Source organism: Stenella coeruleoalba (assembly GCF_951394435.1).
Source record: "Stenella coeruleoalba genome assembly, chromosome: 3".
In the NCBI taxonomy this organism is placed as follows: domain Eukaryota; kingdom Metazoa; phylum Chordata; class Mammalia; order Artiodactyla; family Delphinidae; genus Stenella; species Stenella coeruleoalba.
The window spans coordinates 132,236,835-132,262,072 of NC_137148.1; the positions used below are offsets into that span (position 1 = coordinate 132,236,835).

The 25,238-nt window shown below is 38.8% G+C and overlaps 1 protein-coding gene across 1 annotated transcript; it reads right to left on the bottom strand.

Annotated features, from left to right (window-relative positions):
* Positions 1–489: 489 nt before the first annotated feature.
* On the bottom strand, positions 490–25,151 carry HAVCR1 (hepatitis A virus cellular receptor 1). The gene is made up of 8 exons (XM_079918657.1): positions 24,943–25,151; positions 22,684–23,079; positions 19,199–19,567; positions 15,959–16,057; positions 12,399–12,454; positions 9,281–9,395; positions 8,386–8,422; positions 490–764 (listed from the first exon to the last, which is right to left on the bottom strand). Exons 1-8 carry the CDS (start codon positions 24,986–24,988, stop codon positions 662–664), a joined length of 1,221 nt encoding a protein of 406 aa, XP_079774783.1. The 5' UTR covers positions 24,989–25,151; the 3' UTR covers positions 490–661.
* Positions 25,152–25,238: the final 87 nt, after the last annotated feature.

Here is a 25,238-nt window from a genome sequence, read left to right on the forward strand (position 1 = left end):
CTTCTTCTAACTGCTAAAATACCCATCCTGGTCCCAGGGAAAGCAATTCTATTTCCAGAGCCCTGAGAAACCAGATCTACCTATAATGGCAAAATCACACTCACATTTTCCCATTGTGTAAATAAAAACCTGTACACTCCCATGATTTGAAACCCTTGGGGGCCCTAAGGAATATAACATTTGAAGTTACTTGATTAAAAAAAAAGACAATCATGAAATGCTTCCAAGTTAAGTCCTTTAAGTCCCAAATTGGATTTGCTGATTTTAAGTGGTATTCAGCTCTTCTTGACAGCTTTGGTAACTGAGGTAGTAGTGTTTATTCTGTCTCCCCAAGGAGAATTCTTGATAGAAAACAGGATTCATAGGGTCTAAAGAGAATGTACAATTCTAAGGAATAAATTTCATGTTTTGGAGAGAGCTCTGCAATGACCAGAAAGATTGAACCAGTTTTAGTATAAAAAATTAGGACAATGTTACAGAGGTTGACGGTACACAGATGAGCTAGACTCACTCTACCCAATATCACCGACTGGTTGGAATGCCATGGGAAACTGACGGAAAAATTGTCCTGCTTCATGAAAGGACTCTGGCACAGTGATATCTGGTCACTGTCTTCCACAGTCAAGGGCATAACGCCTTAGAAGGCCACTGGATCCATGACTTAATGAAGGTCATCAATAATGTAGATATTGTCTTCTGCTCGGACAGGCTTCAGAGCTGCATTTTTCAAAGCTCCAATGTGAGAGTCCCTCAACGGAATCACACTACAGAAAGAATAACATGAGTAAGAGAAAAGCAGACCACTTCTCAAGTATGAGCAGTGCATTTGTTTATGTTCAAGCAAGAATGGGTATTTGCATTTCCCAGAACCCCATTCACACAGCCTATGAAATAAATAGCTTTCAGAGTTGTGAATATGAAATTTCAGGAAAGTCTGTTTAATAAGTAGGTAGAAAACCTCAGCAGTAGTTTCAAAAACCTCAGACTGGTCTCCTTCTAGAGTCTCATGTAATAGAATACAAAAATTGAAAATCTAGGGACTTCCCTGATGGTCCAGTGGTAAAGAATCTGCCTTCCAATGCAGGGGATGCAGGTTCGATCCCTGGTCGGGGAACTAGGATTGCACATGCCATGGGGCAACTAAGCCCGTGTGCCAGAACTACTGAGCTTGCAGGCCTCAGTGAGAGAGCCCTCATGCTGCAAACTACAAAGCCCACACACTCTGGAGCCCACGTGCCACAACTAGAGAGAGAAAACCCGTACACCACAACTAGAAAGAAGCCCATGCACTGCAACAAAAGATCCCACATGCCTCAGAGAAGATCCCATGTGCCACAACTAAGACCCGATGCAGCCAAATAAATAAATAAATATTTTTAAAAAAAACAAAGAAAGAAAATCTAAGAAGACAAACATCAGACATCAAATTGAAGTACTAAACCAGTATACATATTCTCAAAGATGGCTAGGAAATGGTTTGGCTAGTGTTTTTCCAACTGTGGACTGTGACCCTTTAGAGAGGGTTATTAAATCTATTTAGTGCTCTATATCCTGTTTTTAAGATAAATATATATAAGTATACAAAATATCAGAGCATACTGGTATAGTAAAATAGTATTGTTTCATCAAAGTGTATACTAGATCATGGAGTCAAAAATCTTACCATGCCTTAATGGTCAAAATTAGAAAGCCATGGGTTAAATGACTTTTATAACACATATGCTCACACATCAATATGAATAGGTCATTTGTGGAGTTTTGATATTGCTACTCTTTTATAATTTGTAGTGTATACAGTTACTACTTTTTATTAGTTAAGCCTGCCCAGAAATGATATGAAATGTACTACATCTTCATTCAGCTCTGATCTTTAAATGGATTAGTCACACATGTGTGGAAACCGTTTAGGTGTCAGCAGCTCAAAATGAATCAATGTGATATAGGTGCACCAAAAATAACTTCATGGGGAAATGCTCAGTTTTGGTTTTGTTTTGCTTTGCTTTGCTGTATTATACAGTATTTCCTACAATGAATATTTTCTTTTCTAATTAGATGACAAAAAGTGAAACTTTAAAAAACCGTTAACAGCAAAAGGACAAAAATAAACTAAAAGGATGCTATCTTTCATGCTTTTCTGCCTGTAGGGAGTATTTTTTTTCTTCCATTCCTGGAAGCAGATAGTCAAAAATTTCTATAAGTATAGGTTTTGGACTCTAAGAGACATAAGACTGAGTCTTTTACCTGCTGTGGGGTGTGACCTTGGATGTTGCTTAACATCTCTAAACCTGTTTTCCAATCTGTAGACTAAGAATAATAATAGTGCCTATGAAGGGTTTACAGGTTCACTGCTGTGAAGGGCATGACTGCAATAATAAAAGCCAATGTTTATGGAACACTTGCAATATGTTTGGCATAGTTCAAGGCATGTTCTGTGGATTGGCTCATATGATTAACTCAGACATAGGAAAGACTATGTAATAACATCCAATGAAAGAGAACTAGGAATAACATCTGGCAGCTTAAGAGGGATGGATTTGGAATCGAAGAAAGACCTGTTTAAAGCCCAAGCTGGACAATCACAGAAAGACAGACAAAATGAAAAGGCAGAGGACCATGTCCCAGATGAAGGAACAAAATAAAACCCCGGAAAAACAACTAAATGAAGTGGAGATAGGCAACCTTCCAGAAAAAGAATTCAGAATAATGAGAGTGAAGGTGATCCATGACCTCAGAAAAAGAATGGAGGCAAAGGTCAAGAAGATGCAACAAAAGTTTACCAAAGGCCTAGAAGAATTAAAGAACAAACAAACAGAGATGAATAATACAATAATTGTAATGAAAAATACACTAGAAGGAATCAATAGCAGAATAACTGATGCAGAAGAACGGATAAGTGACCTGGAAGACAGAATGGTGGAAATCACTGCTGTGGAACAGAATGAAGAAAAAAGAATGAAAATAAATGAAGACAGCCTAAGAGATTCTCTGGGACAATATTAAATGCAACAGCATTTGGATTATAGGGGTCCCAGAAGGAGAAGAGAGAGAGAAAGGACCAGAGAAAATATTTCAAGAGACTATAGTTGAAAATATCCCTAACATGGGAAAGGAAATAGCCACCCAAGTCCAGGAAGTGCAGCGAGTCCCATACAGGATAAACACAAGGAGAAACACACCAAGATACATAGTAATGAAATTGGCAAAAAGTAAAGACAAAGAAAAATTATTGAAAGCCACAAGGGAAAAACGACAAATAACATACAAGGGAACTCCCATAAGGTTAACAGCTGATTTCTCAACAGAAACTCTACAAGCCAGAAGGGAGTGGCATGATATACTTAAAGCGATGAAAGGGAAAAACCTACAACCAAGATTACTTTACCCAGCAAGGATCTCATTCAGATTTGATGGAGAAATCAAAACCTTTACAGACAAGCAAAAGCTAAGAGAATTCAGCAACACCAAACCAGCTCTACAACAAATGCTAAAGGTACTTCTCTAATTGGGGAACACAAGAGAATGAAAGGACCTACAAAAACAAACTCAAAACAATTAAAAAAATGGTCATAAGAACATACATATTGATAATCATCTTAAATGTGAATGGATTAAATGCTCCAACCAAAAGACACAGGTTCACTGAATGGATACAAAAACAAGACCCATATATATGCCGTCTACAAGAGATCTACTTCAGACCTAGGGACACATACAGACTGAAAGTGAGGGGATGGAAAAAGATATTCCATGCAAATGGAAATCAGAAGAAAGCTGAAAAAAAAAAAAAAAAAAAAAAGAAAGCTGGAGTAGCAATACTCATATCAGATAAAATAGACTTTAAAATAAAGAATGTTACAAGAGACAAGGAAGGACACTACCTAATGATCAAGGGATCAATCCAAGAAGAAGATACAGCAATTATAAATATCTATGTACCCAACATAGGAGCACCTCAATATGTAAGGCAAATGCTGACAGCTATAAAAGAGGAAATTGACAGTAACACAATAATAGTGGGGGACTTTAACACCTCACTTACACCAATGGACAGAACATCCAGACAGAAAATTAATAAGGAAACACAAGCTTTAAATGACACAATAGACCAGATAGATTTAATTGATGTTTATAGGACATTCCATCCAAAAACACCATATTACACTTTCTCCTCAAGTGCACATGGAACATTCTCCAGGATAGATCACATCTTAGGTCACAAATCAAGCCTGGGTAAATTTAAAGAAATTGAAATTGTATCAAGCATCTTTTCCAACCACAACACTATGATATTAGAAATAAATTACAGGAAAAAAATGTAAAAAACACAAACACATGGAAGCCAAACAATATGCTACTAAATAACCAAGAGATCACTGAAGAAATCAAAGCAGAAATCAAAAAATACCTAGAGACAAATGACAACAAAAACACGATGATCCAAAATCTATGGGATGCAGCAAAAGCAGTTCTAAGAGGGAAGTTTATAGCAATACAACCCTACCTCAAGAAAAATCTCAAATAAACAATTTAAACTTACACCTAAAGGAACTTGAAAAAGAAGAACAAACAAAACCCAAAGTTAGTAGAAGGAAAGAAATCATAAACATTAGAGCAGAAAAAAATGAAATAGAAACAAAGGAAAAAATAGCAAAGATCAATAAAACTAAAAGCTGGTTCTCTGAGAAGATAAATAAACCTTTAGGCAAACTCATCAAGAAAAAGACTGAAAGGACTGAAATCAATAAAATTAGAAAAGAAAAAGGAGAAGTTACAACAGACACCGCAGAAATACAAGTTAGCATAAGAAACTACTACAACAAACTCTATGCCAATAAAATGGATAACCTGGAAGAAATGGACAAATCCTTAGAAAGGTACAACCTTCCAAGACTTAACCTGGAAGAAATAGAAAATATGAACAGACCAATCACAAGTAATGAAATTGAAACTGTGATTAAAAACCTTCCAACAAATAGAAGTCCAGGACCACATGGCTTCACAGGTGAATTCCATCAAACATTTAGAGAAGAGCTAACATCCATCCTTCTCAAACTCCTCCAAAAAATTGCAGAGGAAGGAACACTCACAAACTCATTCTACGAGGCCACCATCACCCTGATACCAAAACCAGACAAAGACACTACAAAAAAAGAAAATTACAGACCAATATCATTGATGAATATAGATGCAAAAAATCCTCAATAAAATACTAGCAAACAGAGTGCAACAACACATTAAAAGGATCATACACCATGACCACATGGGATTTATCCCAGGAATGCAAGGATTCTTCAATATATGCAAATCAATCAATGTGATACACCACATTAACAAATTGCAGAATAAGAACCATGTGATCATCTCAATAGACGCAGAAAGAGCTTCTGACAAAATTCCACACCTGTGTATGATAAAAACCCTCTAGAAAGTGGGCATAGAGAGAAGGTACCTCAACATAATAAAGGCCATATACCACAAACCCACAGCAACATCATTCTCAATGGTGAAAAACTGAAAGCATTTCCTCTAAGATCAGGAATAAGACAAGGATGTCCAGTCTCGCCACTATTATTCAACATAGTTTTGGAAGTCTTAGCCACAGCAATCAGAGAAGAAAAAGAAATAAGAGGAATACGAATTGGAAAAGAAGAAGTAAAACTGTCAGTGCTGGCAGATGACATGATACTATACATAGAAAATCCTAAAGATGCAAAGTAATCCTTATCAAATTACCAATGGCAATTTTTAAAGAACAAGAAAACTACTAGAGCTAACCAATGAATTTGGCAAAGTTGCAGGATACAAAATTAATGCAAAGAAATCTCTTGCATTCCTATACACTAACCACGAAAGATCAGAAAGAGAAATTAAGGAAACAATCCCATTCACCATTGCAACAAAAAGAATAAAATACCTAGGAATAAACCTGCGTAAGAAGGTAAAAGACCTGTACTCAGAAAACTGTAAGACATTGATGAAAGAATTCAAAGATGACACAAACAGATGGAGAGATATACCATGTTCTTGGATTGGAAGAATCAATATTGTGAAAATGACTATACTACCCAAAGCAATCTACAGATTCAATGTAATACTTATCAAATTACCAATGTCATTTTTTACAGAACTAGAACAAAAAATCTTGAAATTTGTATGGAGACACAAAAGACTCCAAATAGCCAAAGCAATCTTGAGAAAAAAAAAAACCAAAAAACAGATCTGGAATCAGACTCCCTGACTTCAGACTATACTACAAAGCTGTAGTAATCAAGACAATATGGTCCTGGCACAAAAACAGAAATTTAGATCAATGGAACAGGATAGAAAGCCCAGAGATAATAAACTCATGCACCTATGGTCAACTAATCTATGACAAAGGAGACAAGGATATACAATGGAGAAAAGACTGTCTCTTCAATAAGTGGTGCTTGGAAAACTGGACAGCTACATGTAAAAAAATGAAATTAGAACACTCCCTAACACCATACACAAAAATAAACTCAAAATGGATTAGAGACCTAAATGTAAGACCGGACACTATAAAACTCTTAGAGGGAAACATAGGAAGAACATTCTTTGACATAAATCACAGCAAGATCTTTTCTCACCCACCTTCTAGAGTAATGGAAATAAAAACAAAAATAAACAAATGGCACCTAATGAAACTTAAAAGCTTTTGCACAGCAAAAGAAAGTATAAACATGATGAAAAGACAACCCTCAGAATGAGATAAATATTTGCAGACGAATCAACGGACAAAGAATTAATCTCCAAAATATATAAACGGCTCATGTACCTCAATATCTAAAAAACAAACAACCCAATCCAAAAGTGGGCAGAAGACCTAGATAGACATTTCTCCAAAGAAGACATACAGATGGCCAAGAAGCACTTGAAAAGCTGCTCAACATCACTAATTATTAGAGAAATGCAAATCAAAACTACAATGAGGTATCACCTCACACCAGTTAGAACGGCCATCATCAGAAAATCTATATTACCATATGACCCAGCAATCCCACTACTGAGCACATGCCCAGAGAAAACCATCATTCAAAAAGACACGTGCACCCCAATATTCATTGCAGTGCTATTTACAATAGTCAGGTCATGGAAGCAACCTAAATGTCCATCGACAGATGAATGGATAAAGAAGATGTGGTACATATAGAGAATGGAATATTACTCAGCCATAAAAAGGAACGAAACTGGGTCATTTGTAGAGACATGGATGGACCTAGAGACTGTCATACAGAGTGAAGTAAGTCAGAAAGAGAAAAACAAATATCATATATTAATGCATATATGTGGAATCTAGAAAAATGGTATAGATGAACCAGTTTGCAAGGCAGAAATACAGACACAGATGTAGAGAACAAACATATGGACACGAAGGGGGGAAAGTGGGGGCGGGGAGGGATGAATTGGGAGATTGGGATTAACATATATTCACCAATATGTATAAAGTAGATAACTGATAAGAACCTGCTGTATAGCACAGGGAACTCCACTTCGCTGTACAGTAGAAACGAACACAACATTGTAAAACAACTATATCTCAAAAAAAAAAAAGTCCAAGCTGGACCAAATGAAGCAGGCTATTTGGATTTGGAAGTAGGCAGATGTTTCTTACCATTACAGACAGGTGTTTGGGGAAATGACTACATGAATGCATATAAAGAGGATTTCACTTTCCCTGGGCAATGGGGTAGATTTGCAAAAAATTCAAGTGCTATGAGGCCCAACAACTAATGTAAAGGAACAGAGCAGGCTGGGCATGTAACAATGGGGATGGTGGGAAGGGGGGGGAGCTGGAAGCACGTGCCTTAGCCTGTGCCTTTGTATGTCTTCAGCCTGGAGTCATCTTCCTCCAGATCTTTGCAGAACTGCCTTCTGCTCCGTTGGGACTCACTCACATAGCCTATTGCCTTGCTCTGTATTCCCCATGGCATTTCTCTGCAAGTTCTAAAAATACCCTGCTTATTCATTTATACGTTTCTGTCTGTTTTGTCCATCTCTTTGGAATTTAGTAGGCATTCAATAAACACTCAATAAACAAAGCCCTGAATGAAATCAAATAACAAACCAAACAACCCATTCAAATGTCCCATCAAACAAAATCTGCAATTTAGTTCTCTTGCTCTAGCGGTCAGGTTTGAGGTACTGTTTCTGGAGCAGTTCTGGCGCAATTCCAGGGAAATACAGAGATGCTAAAAATATCACTGGAAGGTTGGACGGCAATGGAGGTGTCCTATATACTAGATTTTTCAGGATCCAGAGTATAAAATGGAGAGTTCAGAAGGAAAAGAGAGGGAGAGAGAAATTATCCTTATTTTTACTAGAGTAAGAATATCAAAAAGCATTGACATAAACTTTCAACCTTACCGTAGTAGCTCCACCTTGCTACTCAGGCAAAAATATCCTAAATTGGGGAAGAAGTGAGAGAAAATTAAACATGTAAGACACAGAGTTCATGAGATTTTTTTTCCAAACAAGTATATTATTACTGTTATTACTTTGATATGAACAAAATCTGTACAGACCTCAGAAGCTGAAAAAATTAATTTACAAGAAAATATTTTTAAAAAGAAGGGGAAAAAACCCAATCTGGACCCTCGCCTGATAACTCCAGGTAACTTTTTTTGAATCTGTAGGAGCCAAATAAGCCCCTTAGTGTAAAGTATCTCATGTTTACTAATAGTTTAGTGTATTCACCCACATGTCCCAACTTACTTTAATGCAATTATATTTCACTGTAAAAAAAATGGGGGATTGTGTTTCTTCTATAGGTGACAGGTTTTACACACACGCACAACTGGTGGAAGGAGACCAGGAGGCCCTGGATGGCTGCCTTGTGAACCCCTTTGTTCTACTCTTAGCCCTGAAATCATGTATCCCTCTCAATGTCCCATTTGCTTCTTCTGTTAAGTGGGTGTTGTAACACCCTCAACAATTTCACCCCCTATAGGGCCAAAACTTGGTTCTTGAGGGAAGGGGGAAAGGAGGAGTGAACACATCTTATATATTACAATGGTTTGCTGCCTTCCAAACCCCAACTCTACCCAATCAACACTTATTTCTCCATATTTAATTTCTCCTATGGAGAATTTAAATATCATGTTTCTCTCTATGGGACAATAATTTTAAGATAAAGAAAAAATAAAAAAAGAACAAGGTAAAAACCAAGGAAGTTATGTGAAATTCAAATCATGTGGTGTGTAGGGCTACAGGCAGTTTGGCTCAAGAAAACTCCCGCAGGCACAGTCCTGAGGTGACTTACTTTTGCTAATCATGAAAACCAAAAATGTGAGCAATGATACCAAGGCAGTAACACAGACTCCAATGTAGACTCCCTTATTGGTGCTCATCCATGGATCTTGTGCCAGCGTCACAAGCTAAGGAAACATCCGCAGATCAAAAAAAAAAAATCTTCTTAGAATTATGGGTAGAAAACATTTCTGAAAGTAATGTACACAGACACACTTATCTTTATTGGCCTTTGGCTAGTTCCGGATCATGAGGGGAAGACCAAATGATTTAAAGTTATAACCATGTGGTGAAATTCTAAGACAATTTAGAATTCAAAATGTATTTGGGGATGGTGGAAATGTTTTATCTCTTGCTTGCGGTGGTATTTACAGAGGTGTATACATTTGTCAAAACTCAAACTGTACACTTCAAATGAGTGTGCTTTATTATATGTAAATTATACCTATTTTAAAAAATTAATAAGCTATTTTCATAAATAATCCTCTTATGATATTAAAAAAGAAAACAACAATTTTTGTTCCTATATAAGTTGACGTGGTGGTGTTATCTCAAGCTATGTGAATGTGTTCAATTATTAAAATTGGCCCTTGATTACAAAACTTTTTTTTTAACTAGAATTCAAGATTCCATCTATGTATTTATAAATGGACTTGAAAGTAGATGCTCATATACATGGCCCTGCTTAACAATTAAAATGTTGCACAACTGGAAAGAAATACAACTTTATTTAAATCTCCTAGTATGGTTCATAAGGGATCATCACCTCCCAGAATAAAACCGAAATACGCCACGCATCATGTTCAGCCCCTTTACATAACTTAACTCTAATCCTAAAGAGGCCCCATGGGGTAGGTATTTTAACAGGAAGGAAGTGAAGATCAGAGAAAAAGATTAAGTCTCAAATCTCTTCCTGCATAAGAGTTTAATCTCTGGAGTCAAAATTCCAGCTCTTTTACTTAGTTGCTGTGTGACCCTAGACATGTTATTTATCCTCTCTGAATCTCTGTTACTCTGTCTGTCAAATGCAGATTAAATAGGGTTCTTGGGAAAGACAATTTAGGTACTTCCTGATCAACACTATGAGGAACACAAAGGATGGTGACTTACAATATGAGCTGTCCTTGCTTAAAGGGGGAACAGCCAGTGTCTTGGGAGGGAAAAGCTGTGTAATTACCTTACTTGTGGGGGGTAAAGGGGTTACATGGAACATGGAGTTACAGGAAGCAGGCTTTGCTTCCTTTTTAAAAATATTATGTTACATGAAAACTGCAGTTTCATTTTAGAATGTGCAGCTAAGCATAAAGAAAGGAAAACAAAAATCAACCATAATCCCAACATCCAGAAACAGCCACCATTACCATTTTTCATTACATACTCTTCTAGAATTTTATCCTAGTGTTTTTCTTAACAGAAGCAGTTACTATATTCAATATATACTACAGTATATACACTACACACACACACACACACACACACACACACACACACATTTTTTGGTCGTGCTGCACGGCATTTGGGATCTTAGCTCCCCAACCAGCACCCGCTTCATTGGAAGCGCAGAGTCTTATTAACCACTGGACCGCCAGGGAAGTCCCTACACTATTTTAAAAGTTAGTTTTTTCATTTAACAATCAACACTGTCTTCTCATGTCAGTAAATGCACTGCAGTGACAACATGTTTAATGGCAATAAGCGGGCATGCTTAACTGACTAAGTAATTAATCCCTTATTATTGAACATTTAGGTTGTTTATAACATTTTCATGAGTACAAATAACAGCAATGAACATCTTTTCTTATACATCTTCACGTATTTGTTCAATTCTCTCCCTAATATGGAGTTCAGGAAGTTGATTTACTGGGTCGAAATATATGCTGCTTGGTTTCAGGATACCTGGGAGACACCTTGACATCTTCAGAGTCAAGACACAAAAAGCCCACGATTTTGCCTGTTGTGAACTTGCTTCTACTTGCTGCTAAACATACCTGTCCTGCCGGTAACTGAGGTAAAGAACAATCTCATCGTTCAGAATGTTTGTTTCTTTTTTCTTAATCCAGCTATAACAATATAACAGTCATTTACATTGTGGCAGTTCTGCTATTTAACAGGCATATACAAATTCAGCACATATCCATCAGATCAATCAGGGCCCATACCATAATAGCTGTTAAAATCTTCAATATCATTCCTATGTAGTGGTGCTCTCGTTGTCACTAAGGTATGTAACATAAGGCCATTTGACCTCACACTAAATAACCCCACTTGCCTGAGCTTGAATTTCTCTTACAATGGCCATGCTGCAACTTCTCACCAATTGTGATCAGGATGACGCTCATACCTGAAGCTCTTTAGGTTTGTTGCTTCTAAGAATTATTTGCACGTGGTCAAAGGAAAGTTGGTTCACCCAAGGGAGCCAAAAGTAAAGGACCTATTGATAAATTCTTCTAACTTAGGAAGATGAGGTTTTGATGAACATTATAAGAATAAAGCCCCTTAGATTTTTCTCAATCTAACTGTGGAAAAAGTATGACAACATCCTACAGAATCGCAAATTTTTTCAAGATGTTAGGACCTTAATAAGTCATCATATGGGGAGGTTTATGTATAGAAAGACTCAGAAGTGGCCTCAAAATTTCTATATAGGAGGACAATTGGGTTGGAAAACGATATTAGGGGGCCTATGTTTAAGCAAGCACACTTTCATTTATGTAATACTTTTAGTTGGGATGGCCCCCATTCCACCACATCAATTCAAAGCGCGTTACTTCTCTAAGGATCACTGAAGCCGTCCTTGGTATGTAACGTTAACGCACGATCCTTGAATTAATTCACTCGTTTTTTCTAATTTTCTGGGCAGGAGAAAGTCTGTAGTGTGTGTGTGTGTGTGTGTGTGTGTGTGTGTGTGGAGAGAGAGAGTAAAATATCACTTTTCAGGTATTTCTGACAACTAGTGCATCTATATAAACTTTTTAAGTTAATTAAAGCATCCCTATTTAAGAGTCAAATTCTTTTCTTCCTTTATTTGAAATGTGTGGACTAGTCTTACAATAACAATCTCTAAATGTAACTTGCTTCCAGAGAGACATACAAGTGAATCTGGCTAATAAAGTAGGAAGGAATATGCTTACAGTTTGATTGTTATGCCAAAGGGCATCTGGAGACTGGGTCACAGTGCCATACCCATCTGCTCAACAAGAAGGAAAATGAATTAGAAAGACAAAAAGTATTGAATTTTCACTGCAAACACCAAATATATTCACATTGCCTTCTGGTAATGAATGAAAAGTTGAATAATCATATAGCTAAATGCTGTGGGCTTGCAAGAGTTATACCAAGTTACTAACATTTATTAATTTAACCTGTAAGGTTGTGCTTCTTAAACAGTTTTGTCATGGACCCTTCCAAAATGAACCCTTTTTTTTTCTCTCTGTGGAAAAAAATGCACGTACACAGAAAGTTTACCTACAATTTTAGAGCAGTCATAGTGGCCCATTATCAGAAGTAGGTTAAAAATTGCCACTTAAAGTTATGTAATTAATATTTTCATGACAGCTAAGAAGCTGCCAGTGAGGATGCTCAGAGGCCATTGCACATCCAAAGAGCAGAACCACCCCGTTCAAAATAGTTGTTACCTTGGTTTTATATTCAAAATGTGTGTGAAATGTACTAAGATATCTGAAATAGGTGGCATCCAACTCCTACATTATATGCCACAGTGCCTAGACATTGTTGCAGAAGTGCTTTAGAAAATACGTTATATCAGCCCCAAGGCCAAAGTATCTTATACTACCTAAAACCCCAATATAAAAGGATATCATGCCTTAAAGTTTTGAATATCCAAATTTTAATAGTGTTTAAAATATCTCGTTTGTCATACAGAACATATACTGTTGGCCCTCCTAAGCAACTATAGGTCAAATACAGGTCTCTTTTTACTGACCACTTTACATCCTTATACCAATTTTTAAACCCCATTTTATAGATGAGGAAACAGATCTGAAATGGTTAAAGTTTCCAACTCTAGTAAAAGACAATAGCCTCAGCTCATAACCACCACACACATTGCATTCCCATTCGGTGAAAATACTGCAGGTCTTATGAATTCTCTAACTACTGACAAAGCTATAAAAATGTCACTGTCTGGGCTTCCCTGGTGGCGCAGTTGTTGAGAGTCCGCCTGCCAATGCAGGGGACACGGGTTCGTGCCCCGGTCCGGGAGGATCCCACATGCCGCGGAGCGGCTGGACCCGTGAGCCATGGCCGCTGAGCCTGCGTGTCCAGAGCCTGTGCTCCGCAACGGGAGAGGCCACAACAGTGAGAGGCCCGCGTACCACAAAAAAAAAAAAAAAAAAAAAAAAAAAGTCACTGTCCAGTGGCAATGAAACTGGACTAACTATATCCCCTCAAATTTTTACACTTTACATTACTGTGTCTACATTTTATTCATTCCGACACTACTTCTTAGAGAGCCAAAGACAGTATCTACAGTCTAGGCTCTGTGTATGACTTGTGTGTTATAACCTTAAGTAAGTACTTCAGGTACAGAATGGGTGATGTTGCAAAAACAGCATAAAAAATAAATAAATAAAAACAACATGGACTTGGGTCAGATAAAACTTGACTTCAGTGCTGACAATGTCCCTTGGCAATGTGACCTTGATCAGGTCCTTTGCATATACATTTATGTATGTATGTATGTATATATATATATTTATATTTCTAGCTGGGGTAACCTTGAACTACAAGCTATTGATAGCACTTGTCTGTCTCATAAAGTTGTCACATTGGAAGATGCACTAAACACCATATTAGACAAATATCAGCTATTACTATTATGTTATAATGAAAGGAGCAATAGGGGGAGGAACACAGTGCAGTGGACTTTCCAAACATCACGTCCTTCCTTCCTCACAAACACGCAAAATGAGGAATGCAACAACTGCCCATGGGCACGCAGCCAGTAACTGGCAGTTGAATTGGAAGCTATCAATCCCCAAAGCAGAACTAAAGAGCCTCCCCAGTCTGGCAATGGCAGTAAGGAAGGTCTGCCCTGAAAGAATTAAATGAGGTAATATATGACAGTTTGCTGGCACATCCATCTGTCAAAAGGTGGGTAGCAGGCCATATGATGCCCAAACTTCCTTCCAGATTAACATTCTTTGCTTTGTGAGGCTTTAACCCACGGAATTCTGACTGGGGCACTGTAAGGATTTGGCTGGAGAGCCTCACAGACACTGACAAGATGGCAGCAGTCACAGAAGTCATGGGGACACAGCTGCTCCAATGTCTGTTCCATTCTGGAAAGCTCTACCCTGATCAGGTTTTAGTGACATATTTTAGAGAACAATTCTCCACTCCTACTTTCTTCTTCCTCATCGCATAAAAGTGTGGGTTGCAGCTGCTCCTACTGCTGTTACTTTGTATTTTAATCTACTTTCACTTTGTTTCTGTGCCCGGAAACAGTTCACACTAAGGAGTCCACTTTCAAAACCAAATGTCACCATGAGCTAATCCCAAGTGAATTGGTCCCTCTCTGAGTTTCACTTTGGCTCCATTTTAAACTAACCAGCTTGCGGGAATGACTGGCAAAAGGTAGGCCATACTGGGGGTCCACTACAGATTGGCAACTCCTGAGCACGATGAGTCATGTGCACGGGGAGTCTTGCAAAGCTTCACCTTGTTTGGATGTATCACAGGCACAAGGACACATAAGCTAGCTCTGCATTACAAAGGGGTTCTGCATGTGGCACTCCCCAAATTTACCACCATAGGTAACCGAGGTAGCTGGTAAAGATGACAGGACTCAGCATCACCTTTCTCCATCACAGGAAAGACAGGTCAATCTTACATCTCAAAAGAATATGTACCTACCCAAATTGGGGAGAGTGGGGAAGACTTTTGTTAATTATTAATTAAATTAATATTTAATTCCTTGAAGTCCCTTTAAGGTGACAGTACTGTCCAATGTCTGAGTCTTGGTAATGAGCCCCAAAGCAATGTTCTTGGTACCTTGGCTCCTTCTGCAGTGGGGTGGAATAGCAGAATCTCAGCGGGGCATGCCTCTTTGGTGCCAGTGTCATGTGTCCTCAACCCATCTCAAAGTGTCCATGTGAAATGAAAACTTGACAAGGCAGAAGGGGAGCCTTCTGGCTCTACATAGCCTCTGGGTCTTAGAGGAAGCATAAACACAGGTGACCAGTTTGGTCCGGACCAGCGTAGTTTGGATTTAATTGTTTTAAGGCTCTGGCCCAAGGGAGTAAGCCCAATACTAAGTTTGAAGTCAAAGCTGGTTCATTTAATTTAGAAAAATACTGATATGCATGTGGATGTTCCCAAATCATATAAGCTGTCTATGCCGCTCAGTTGTATGTATTTCTGGACATTCTAAGTAATAGTCATAATTGCCACTAAATCTATCACTTACCTTTTAACTGTGTCCCAAGATCTTTATCTCATTTAATCCTTGCAAGAATTCTACAAAATCAGTAACATTCCATCCATTTTACAAAGGATAAAAACTGATTCAAAGAGGGTAAGACGTTTGTTCAAGTCGCATAGCTGACTGGAGTAGCCAGTGTTGCCACTCAAGGCAGATCTGTCTTATTCCAGAATATGTGTTCTTAACAATGAGCCGATGTTCATCAAAATTTGAAAGCTCCCAGGTGTTCAGGAAAGAAACGGAAGTTACCTGTTGAGCAAGAGTGCGATGGGGAGCCGGTTATATTTGTTTCTTGCTGTGTGGTAGGCTGGGTTTCCACTCTCTGCGTAGGAGAAGATAAAGAAGCTACTGGAATGATAAGAATGGAAGACTGGTGTTCAATTTGTGGAGGAAAATTTCCACCCCCAAGAAAAATAAAAAACAAAACTACAATCAGGAGTTACCCTTTGACTTTCTTAGAAAATATTCAAGGATGGCCTTCAGGCAGTATACTGCCACATAGGTATTTCATTATCATGAATAAATCTGATCTAGAGAATGATCTGGAGAGCTTATCAGTAGACAGAATTATTTCACTTTTTATACTCTTAGGATCCCCCTGAAGCCTACAACAGTGCATCTTATGTAGGACACCCAATTAAACTTTTATTCATACCAATGACGTTGCACTTTTGTGGACCAGGGCCTTGAGGTGGGCACTAATCCACTCTCCCCGCTTCACAAGAACCCCAATCTGGTTTTCCTCACCTTATTCAAGTTCCTAATTATCCATCCGCACATCTTTCCAGGGAGATGCACACACTGACCAGCATGGAAAACATACTGAGAATATTTAATTCCTTGAGGTCCCTTTAAGGTGACAGTACTGTCCAATGTCTGAGTTTTGGTAATGAGCCTCAAAGCAATGTTCCTGGTACCTTGGTTCCTTTTGCAGTTGTGTTTTGGTCACTCTTTTTTTTTTTTTTTTTGTGATACGCAGGCCTCTCGCTGTTGTGGCCTTTCCCATTGCGGAGTACAGGCTCCGGACGCGCAGGCTCAGCGGCCATGGCTCACGGGCCCAGCCGCTCCGCCGCATGTGGGATCTTCCCGGACCGGGGCACGAACCCGTGTCCCCTGCATCGGCAGGCGGACCCTCAACCACTGTGCCACCAGGGAAGCCTCCGGTCACTCTTTTTATAAGACTGATTTCCTGTGTTATCTGATTCATCTTCCATTTCTCACCAAAAAGCTTCACCAAGAGTTCTCAGGGTTATGTTTCCTTTTCCTTTCTTGAAATCTCTTCTTTATTTTCTATCAGACATTTCACTTTACCTGCAGAGTTGACCACTTGCCTCTTAATAAGATCTTTACATCCCTTCCTCTTAGAGCACCACAGAAAATCAGAGCAAGTTAGTGGTGCTGGCTGGACAAGAGTTCCCAAACCTGGGCTTTCCTCATTGCCTCTCACTGGTCTTTCTATTTCCACTCCCCCACCATGGTCTTCACATTTCAACATCATCTCTTCTCTTGTTTTGAACTGTCTTTTGTTTTTGGTGGGGTTTGTTTGTTTGTTTTTGCTTTCCTCTAATGCTCAAATCTGTAACAGTATGTGGCTCTCTTTAGGAACTATAGGAATTAAGAACAAGATGAATCAGAAAGTCAGATGATCAGCGTCTTCAGTCAACTTAAATCCGTGCAAAAGACCTCTTGAGCTTAACTTCATCTGCTAGTTTGGGTCTTTGTGGTCATCTTTCTTTTCTCCTCTGCTCCTACAACTTTATATCCAACCAGTGCATGAATATTTTAGGCAACTAGCATGGACGGGGCACAGAGCACAGAGAGGGAATGGATGTAAAGATAAATTCCCCTGCCCTGGATCTGCTCCAGTGTTCACCTCCTTTCTATACTGTAAAGTTCAACTCTAAACTCAAACTCTTTAGGAAACTATCAGGATGCCTATAAGACTCAACTAATACTATCCCCCAGGAGGTCACATAAACCAACACTTTCCTTCTGAAACTCTGCTTTAAACAAAGGGCGTAACTTACACATGTTCACCAAACAAGGAGCACTAAGCCATCCGCCTCTGCAGGCACAAACTATTAAGAAGCTAACTCAATATTGAGAAAGTCAACAGATGCTCTAGTGTGTTCTCTGCCTGGAACAAAACTATTTTTCTTACAAAGTTTTATGGCTCTAAAATCCCAGTTTTAACCTAAAGACGTCTCTTTAAAACTCAGTTCAAAGTCCAATCCTTCAGATCCCTCCTGGTTGAATATAGACATGGTTCAACGGGAATGAAGGGAAATCGATATGTTCCATCAGACTTTTTCGGCTAAAAGGTTGTGATATTTGTGTTATTCCTCAGGATCCAGAGCCACTTTAAAGTGCCAAAGGGTTGTGGAGGCTTTGAGAACCTCCACTAAAAAGTTACATTTTTAATCTAAAAAATAGAAAGTTTGAACCTAAACATGTCCTCAGAATGGCAAGCTATTTCCCCAGCTTTAAGTCAAATTATTCTCCACTTGTATTAACCTAAACTTTAATCTAACATAAAGTTGAACTATGAACTATGTAGCCAGAATTGAAAAAACAAACGTGTGCACTCTAAATCCCATAAGTCCTTAAATCTGATGTTTACTTTGTCATCAGCATAAATAGCATTACTCTGCTACATAAATAAATTAAAGGATGCCAGAAGCAAAACTGTGTAAGTCACTGACACCCTGAAAAGACAGGGTAATTGTATGAAGGCTTTTCCAGTGAGAATGGCAGATCAGGACAAATTCATCCAAACATAAGCTCTATGTTCATAATAGAAGGCAGCAAAGGCCCAACATTCAAATTAAAGGGGACAATCTTGACTCAACCATTTTCTATTCGTATGACTGTCAACACTGAACTTAGACTCTGTGCCTCGGTCCTCACAAATGTAAAATAGGATTGAATCACACCTACAAGGCATAGGATTGTCATAAGAATGAAGTGGCTTAATACTTGTAAAGCAGTTAGCATGGTTCTAGAGTAAACATGAACTTCACTGAAATCTTATCCTCAAGTGTTGGGTGAGACTTCAGAATGGATTAAATGATCTCTATTCAGAGCTCCTTGTAAGGACAGGATCTCATTCACCTGACCCTGTTCTGGCATTCCCTATTTTTCCTCATAAGTCTGTGTTCAACTGGGCCAAATCCCCACCATCCTCCTTAGATGTCCAAGATCAGTGGTCTGGCTTTTTTATTTCTTTTCTTTTTTTTTTTTTTTTTTTTGCTATTAATGAATTCCTTTGAGAATCTGATAAAAAGCTATAGGGTCTCCTCACTCTGAAGATGCTTATACATACAAAAGGTGAATATAACATGGGACGGAGGTTCACAGATTCTGTGAAGCCAGGTTTGGAAGCCTGTTCAAATCCTTACCCCAGATTGCACTTCTGCCTTAACACAACACCCTGGATGGTCTATATCCTCCCTTTTAAAGCCTTCTGGGCTCAGAAGCACATCTGTTTACCTGGCTGGAGGTTCTCTGTGGGTGCTGGCACTGGAAGAGCAGAGGTAGAGGCCCTCGTTGTTGTTGGAGCAGTGGTGACCATCATTGTTGGTAGAGCAGTAGTGGTCATCATTGGTGGTGGAGTAGTAGTACTGGTAGTTGGTGGTGGAGTAGTAGTAGTGGTAGTTGGTAGAGTAGTAATGGTGATCGTTGTTGTTGGAGTAGTATTAGTGGTGGTAGTTTGTGGTGGAGCAGTAGTGGTCGTCATTGGTGGTGGAGTAGTAGTGGTGGTAGTTGGTGGTGGAGTAGTAGTCGTGGTAGTTGGTGGAGTAGTAGTAGTGGTGGTCATTGGTGGAGTAATAGTGGTCATTACTGTTGTGGTAGGTGGAGCTAGAAATCAACATGAAAGCAAGGATTCATCAAGCAGGAGGAAACAAGAGTCATGTGCTGGGCCTGTGCACCAACACAACCACTGGGACTGTGCCCAGGCAGAAGTGAGCACTTATCTCCCATGAACTCAGAGTTCTCCTCACTGGTCAACTAGAATATGTGACTGAGGAGGGAGTGAAGACATGTTCACAACAAGGAAACAGCTGCATTGAAAGGAGTATATATGGGGAGGTTTGGAGATAAAAAAATGACACCTGGGATTTGTATCGAAGCCCTTTGAAAAGACTAGTCCCGCATATCAGATTTATGTATCTTCATAAACGTCAGTGGGGTAGGGAAAAAAGTCTAGAGCCCGAAGCCGTGTTTGTCCTCAGTAACGTGTGACTAGGAACTAAATAGTAGTTCCCAAGAACCAGAATATTTACCAAACAAATAGCATTCTGTTCAGTCAGTCCTAAGGGTACCCTCCCAACAGACCTGCATCCTAAATGTGGATTAATTCACACCATTAACAAACGCTAGATAACACAGATGCCTTGTGCATTTGGTTTGAAGGTGGACTAGACCTTTTAAGGTTCCTTCCTTCCTAAGGGATAATAACAAAAGGTAATGACTTTGTCTCTTTCCAGAGTCAGAAATGGTATAGGACTCCAAACCACTTACTGAAGTCCTCAGAGCTACCCAGAGAAAGAACTGCAACTAGGATTAACCCAAAACACAGTGCCTGGCACAAAAGCAGAAATTGTAGGATTGAATCAAGAATGTGTACTTTTTTCTCACCAGGCATCTTTTTTGCCCACAAGAAGTATTCTTAAATTTCAACTCTACTAACTATAAATTAGAAGCTCAAATCTCTTGAATAGGAGACAATTGGTGTGAAAACTCTTTTGAGGGATTGACGTCAATTTAGTTTGGAAACTAACTAATTTTTGCCTTAAAGAAGAAAAACGTTTTTTTCAACAAATATTTATGAGTGTCTATTATGTACAAGGCATTAGTAAATGTTTTAGGCTTTGGGGGTCCTGTGATCTCAGTGGTAATTGCTCAACTGTGTCAGTGTGAAAACAGCCATAGACAGTATATAAACTAATGGGTGTGGCTGTGTTCCAATAAAACTTTATTTATAAAACTGTTGGTGAGCCTGTTTTATAATCTGATCTGGTCCTAGGGCTACAGTTTGCTGACCCTGCTCTAACAGTGTAGTTAGAGGTTTTTAAGAAGAGTGCAATCCAATCCCCTCCCTTCAGTTTGAAATCAAATCTAGAGAAAAAAGGAAGCAAGCAAAAAAGTCTGATCAAAGGCTATAAAAAGGAAGAAACCTAACTGGCTTGTTTAACTAATGTGTCTTCCTCAGTGGTAAGTATTTTCTGAGGAAGAATCTAGGAAACTAAGGGTAGAGGAGCTGCTGAGGAAGAGCCCTAACAGAAGGTTGAAAAGTAAGCTGATTCTGTGAAAAGTGCAAGAAAACTTAAGCAAAAAATTGGATTGGAGGCAGAGAGTCACTTTGGCTCAGTTACGGACCCGTTTCCCACTGGACAGAGCAGTGGCTTTGTAAATATTCATCTATTAAAGAATTTCTAAGCACTCTAAAAGTCCCCTACTGGGACCTCCCTGGTGCTGCAGTGGTTAAGAATCCGCCTGCCAATGCAGGGGACAAGGGTTCGAGCCCTGGTCTGGGAAGATCCCACATGCCGCCGAGCAACTAAGCCGGTGCGCTACAACTACTGAGCCTGCGCTCTAGAGCCTGAAAGCCACAACTACTGAGCCCGCAAGCCACAACTACTGAAGCCTGCGCGCCTAGAGCCCATGCTCCGCAACAAGAGAAGCCACCACAATGAGAAGCCCACGCACTGCAATGAAGAGCAGCCCCCACTCTCTGCAACTAGAGAAAGCCCGTGCGCAGCAACGAAGACCCGACACAGCCAAAAATAAATAAATTAAAACAAAACAAAAAGAAACAAAAAAGTCCCATACTAATTTCTTTCTCTATCCTTTTTAAAAAATATTCAGCCAGACCAATCAGATAATTTCACAACTCCAAGAATAATCTCTTCTCCACACGTTGCCTCGTCACATGTCTACAGCTCCAGCCTCTTTTGGTGTCTTTAAATTGCCTCCTACATATAGGTTCCCCAGAGTCAGCTATTTGCTGCATCAGAATTGACCTTATTTTACCTGCCTTTATAAAGGACACAAGCCAAGTACAAAAGTTGGGAGATTGCAATATCAAGTTCATTTAAATCAAAAAAGAGTCATAGCTTATGAAGGCCACAGGTATTGGATTCTGTTGTCAATAGAAGACTTTAGTGGGAGAAGGTTCATTAGGTAAGAGCATCAGAAACCAGGAAATCCTGAAGAACCTGCTCCTTTCATCAAATGGCAAGAAAAATTAGGATGTCTACATCAAGATGGAAAAATGTAAACTTCCCAGATTTTTGGATTTTATGAAATTCTTAAAAGGAACAGGTGAACGTTATTGAGATGCAAATGTTTTCATACTGCAATAAAGCTATTTTATTTTTTCAACAGTCAATTTAGTGATATGGTGTGAAATATGCTTCAAAAAATCCAAGACAGGACAGAGGGAGGGGGTGAAACTATATAGGCTTATACAATATATATGCAACAAGACTGAGTTGATGATTGTTAAAGCTAAATGATACATCTACTTGACAGGACCTTATATTACCTATTTTATATGTATGAATTCTCTATAAGTCTTAAAATGTTAAGACAGGACACTTGAGAATTCTTCTAAGACATAACCTCAGAGAAAATGGCAGTTCTTCAAGTGGAATAAATTTACCTCCATAAAAGTGTTCACTATATTTCACTGTGGAACAGTGAATGCTTTTTCATGAACCAACTAGCATTTCTGAAGCACTGCTTTAGGAGATAGTTTGCTGACTGGGAAGATCTCTAGACTATGGTCTTGAATCAAGGTTAGTCTTTTTTTTTTTAATTAATTTATTTTTTATTTTATTTATTTTTGACTCTGTTGGGTCTTAACACTTCATTCTACACTAATAGAAGTTATCCTATTCCAAAAGTTATTAGAAAACAAGATTATAGGAACCTCCTCTTTCCCTAATAAAGGAAGACAGTTAATATCAAACAGAAAACTCTTATCTCTGGGAACCCACAGGAAGTAATTAAAGGAAGGAGGAAGACAAGCTCACCTGGCTTTATACTCAAGTCTAGGGTGAATTTTATATCATTGAACCACCCTTTCTTCTCAACACGGCAACAATACAAGCCACTGTCAGCCTGGGCTGCATTCTCTATGGTCAAAGACACATCTCTTTCACCAATGTTTCCGTTTAGCTTATAACGTTTGTCCTTCTGAAAGGTGACACTGTATCCATTAGTCCAGATAATGTCACTTCCACAGCGAGTTAAAGGACATGCCCCTCGGCCCCAGCACATGCTCGTGACTTCTCCACCATAGGTGCAGGGTAGCCTGACAGACTGACCCTCCACTCCAGTCACTCGTGGGTAAGACGTTACACCATCTGTAAATAAAGAGAAACCTGAGCATGAGGTCTCAATATTTTAACTTTAATTTCATTCTCATTTTTTTTCTTTATATAGCTTATTTGGTTTGTAATCATCTGACTATATCTTGAGTTTTAAAATTTAGTATAAGCATTTTTCTATGTTAACATATTCTTTAGCAGCGTTACTATTTACTAGATATATCTGTAGATAAAACATCATATAAACGTTTTCCTGTATTCAGGATTATTTCCTAATAGGAAAAGATTTCCAAGAAAGAAAGTATCAGGATAAAGGGCAGGAATATATTCAGTCTCTTGGTGAATATGACCAAATTTCTTTCCAAAAGATTTGAAACAAATGATACTCCAGTAATGCATGAGTGTGTGTGTACTTCATCCTGTGTTTGACAGGTATCTGCTTATTTAATAGGTAATACATACATGCGGCTTTTCCTCTCCCCTAGATTCAATCACTGTCTCAGTTGAAATCTGTTTTAAAAAGTCTATTGCATTTAAAGTTTTGATTTTCAATTTTTATTGCAATTTTAAAAATTGCTATTGCAAATAAAGTCACCTCACAACCCCTCTCTTATTAAAAAAAAAAAAAAAAAGCAGAGCTAATGTTTTACTTAAAGCAGCATTGACTAGAAGGCAGAAGCCTAGTAAACTCTTTAGAAATCAGTTCTTAGAAAAAAGGGTTTATAATAGTTTCAGGAGGAACTGAGGCTTATCATGCTTTACGATCAATCCAAAAAATTTAAGGAGGGATCCTTTCTCGTGAGTTGATGACAGCCCTGCAATGCAGGTGGTAAGGTCCACTTACCCAGGTGAAACCAAAAAATTGGAGAATATTCAATCAAATACTAAATTTTGCCTCTTAAAAACAAATAGGCAGGAAAACTCTCTCCTGTGGCAGTGGCTTAAAAAACCCTGCATTGCCAAATGCAGTCTGGGTGGTCCTTGAAAGAAATCTGAGATTCAACAGTTAATCATAGTTAGGACTGAGCTGTGAGTTTGGGAAATGCTCTGGGAATAAAACACTCATTGTTACATAAATTAAGAGTCTATATTTTTCACTGTAATTCTGATAATATTTAATTTTGCTTAATGTCATTTTTGGACTACAAAGGTAATACATGCTAATTATAAAAATTTAAGTTTTAGAAGTATAATTTTAAAATGTACTTTCCTCACATTCCCACCTCTAGAGATTGTTTTTAAAACTTAGGATATGTCTATTTCTAAAATTTTTCCCTATCTCACAGAATGTTTTGAATTAACATATTTTTCTTTTTAAATTTTTTTTTTGGCCACGCCGGGAGGCATGTGGGATCTTAGTTCCCCAACTAGGGATCAAACCCTCGCCCCCTGCTTTGCAGTCACGGAATCTTAATCACTGGACTGCCAGGAAAGTTAAAATATTTTCTTTTTAAAAGAAATAGTTGCACATGGTTAAAAAAAATCAAACGGCACAAAATGGTACAATAAAGCACTCGTCTCCTTGCCACCCTATCCCCTTTTCTTCTTCCCGTCCCCTTCCACACCGTGATAACAACTGTTACTCTTTGCTACATACACTTGAGTAGTTCATGCATACACAACCATCTACCTACTCCTTTTTTTGGTTTCAACACAAATGGCAGCACATGTCATCCTGTACTGCATGGTGCCTTGTTCACCTACCCATAGATTTTGTAATTCTTAGCATTTATGCAATTTCTTTGGTTTAAGGTGTCAGCCTGGTTCTTTGGTCACTAGTTGACCCCATTACCTTCCAACAAACCCCAAGAACACCTACCCTCCCCCACCACACCCACACCCCCACACACACTCCCCCTTCCTCAGCGCTTCCAAAGTACAGCCCACCTATTCACTTACCTGTCAGAAGGAGTATGAGGCCCAGGATGGCTACCCACGGATGCATGATGGTATCGGCCTGAAGGAAACACAGAGCACGCTGGTTGGTGTGCCCCCAAACCAGATGGTATCAGAACGAGTCTTAATTCTCAGATTGCAACTTCTCCTTTCACCCTGATGGGGGGAATCACATAAGACTACCTGCTGGAAACAAGACCATGCAAAGGCTTCAGGTCTGTTGGCTCCAGGTGACTGAGGGCTCTGACACTTCCAACAGAAAGGCAAAGGTGTCCTCTGAAGCAGTCCCCTCTTCCCCA